Source organism: Olea europaea, chromosome 11 (genome assembly GCF_002742605.1).
Source record: "Olea europaea var. sylvestris chromosome 11, O_europaea_v1, whole genome shotgun sequence".
In the NCBI taxonomy this organism is placed as follows: domain Eukaryota; kingdom Viridiplantae; phylum Streptophyta; class Magnoliopsida; order Lamiales; family Oleaceae; genus Olea; species Olea europaea.
Window position 1 is genome coordinate 33,229,424 of NC_036247.1, and position 1,642 is coordinate 33,231,065.

Here is a 1,642-nt window from a genome sequence, read left to right on the forward strand (position 1 = left end):
GTATGATATTTGAACTCTAAAATTCAATACGTGAAGAAATCCTAAAATAAGTTGGTCGATACTAGTATGGTAATTGGATGAGGCTATTTAATCAATATTAAGAAAGATATAGAAGCTAAAATCATGTTCATTATTTAAAATTCTTAAGGAAACAATATTTTATTCATATAGTTTCCCAGTAGGCATGCACACAGTGTTCAAACCTTGACACATGGAGTTTCTATCGAGATATTTAATATATACGTGCATGCATGCCTGTATCTTGTGTTTAGATATTGTTAACTAGTTCAAGACTACTTTGAATTTGATTCGAAAGATGCATATCAGATATCCTTTTGAGGTTTGGGCCCGAATGCAGTTAAAGTAGTATAAACAAAATGTGTTGCTCCTACTTATTTTACAAGATGTTGTGGAAAGGAATGTGCAGATCTCTCTCTCTCTCTCTCTCTCTAACTTAATTCTTTAACTTTTAACAATTTTATATATTACATCAAAATAAAATTAGCATTTGATTGGAATTTCTATCCATGTATTGATTTCTAAAAGTCAAAGAAGGACTCCGTAATTTGGGACCAAATTAAAGCAGCATGTTCTTTTTTGGACGATAGCAGCTCGTTTTCTTGCATAGAAAGTTGTGTCTATAAAGTGAGTGTTGCATTGTGATCTTCTTGAAATTATTCTTCCATTGAGATCTGCAGAAATCAAAGTTTTTAGTTAAATCATCTGCAACAATTAGGTAAAGCACTGATTTCTTACTCTCAACTATATTCAACTATTTTCGATGTACCCCACGGAGGGATTTAGAGAGCAGAAGACTGTCGTTTTAACTTATTCTCATGCTTAAAGTTCTTGAATTAATAAGTTAATGCAGAAATACATGACCATAAGTCCATAATCTAAGGCAGCATTAAACCATGCAATGAGCTAATTACGGAATTAAAGCACAAAAAGTAAGAACAGAATCAAAAGTATGCATTATTTTGATGGCCATTAATATCATCTAAAGGAGTAGAAAACGGGCGCCCCATTTGTTCTTGGATCCCCAATAAAAGTGCCACTGGCCCTCATTGTGTCAAACCATCCTATTTCGATATTATTAATTTATGTATTGCATATATTTATATATATGTATGTCCATTGTTTCTGGCTCCCAAAAAGTGGATAAACTATGGGCCACTTTATATATTTAACTCGATTAGGAACCGGAAAATTGGTGACCCTGGAAAATGGAAGTATGAAAAGGGTAGCCATTATTGTTCAAGTTGTACCATACATTTTAGAATAATGAATGTGTGGTTAAAAAGGAAAAAAAATGGGATTTGTGCGTTATATTATTTTATTGAAGAATATGTGGTTGAAAATAAGAGAAAGAAAAATGTATTTTGTAAATAATGGAGACCAAACAAGTGCATATTTCAGAATATATCTTCTATGTATAGAAATAGGATATTTGTTCATTTCAATAAAAACGAACAAAAAAGATTCATATAGTATCATCACTTCTTAACTGTTTATCAATGGCAGTACAAAAAATGAGGGTACGTATGATACATCATAATGGATTGGGAATAAGATTAGAAGGGAAATGATTAGTGTGTGTGTGTGTGTCTCTCTCTCTCTCTCTATATATATATATATATAT

General features: G+C 31.6%; 1 protein-coding gene across 1 annotated transcript in view; it reads right to left on the reverse strand.

Annotated features, from left to right (window-relative positions):
* Nucleotides 1-534: 534 nt before the first annotated feature.
* Nucleotides 535-1,642, reverse strand: part of LOC111404134 — an 11,675-nt gene continuing 10,567 nt past the window's right edge. The window contains exon 4 of the mRNA XM_023032883.1: nt 535-692. Coding sequence (XP_022888651.1) covers nt 675-692 — 18 coding nt within the window. The 3' untranslated portion in view covers nt 535-674. The remainder of the gene's footprint in view (nt 693-1,642) is intronic.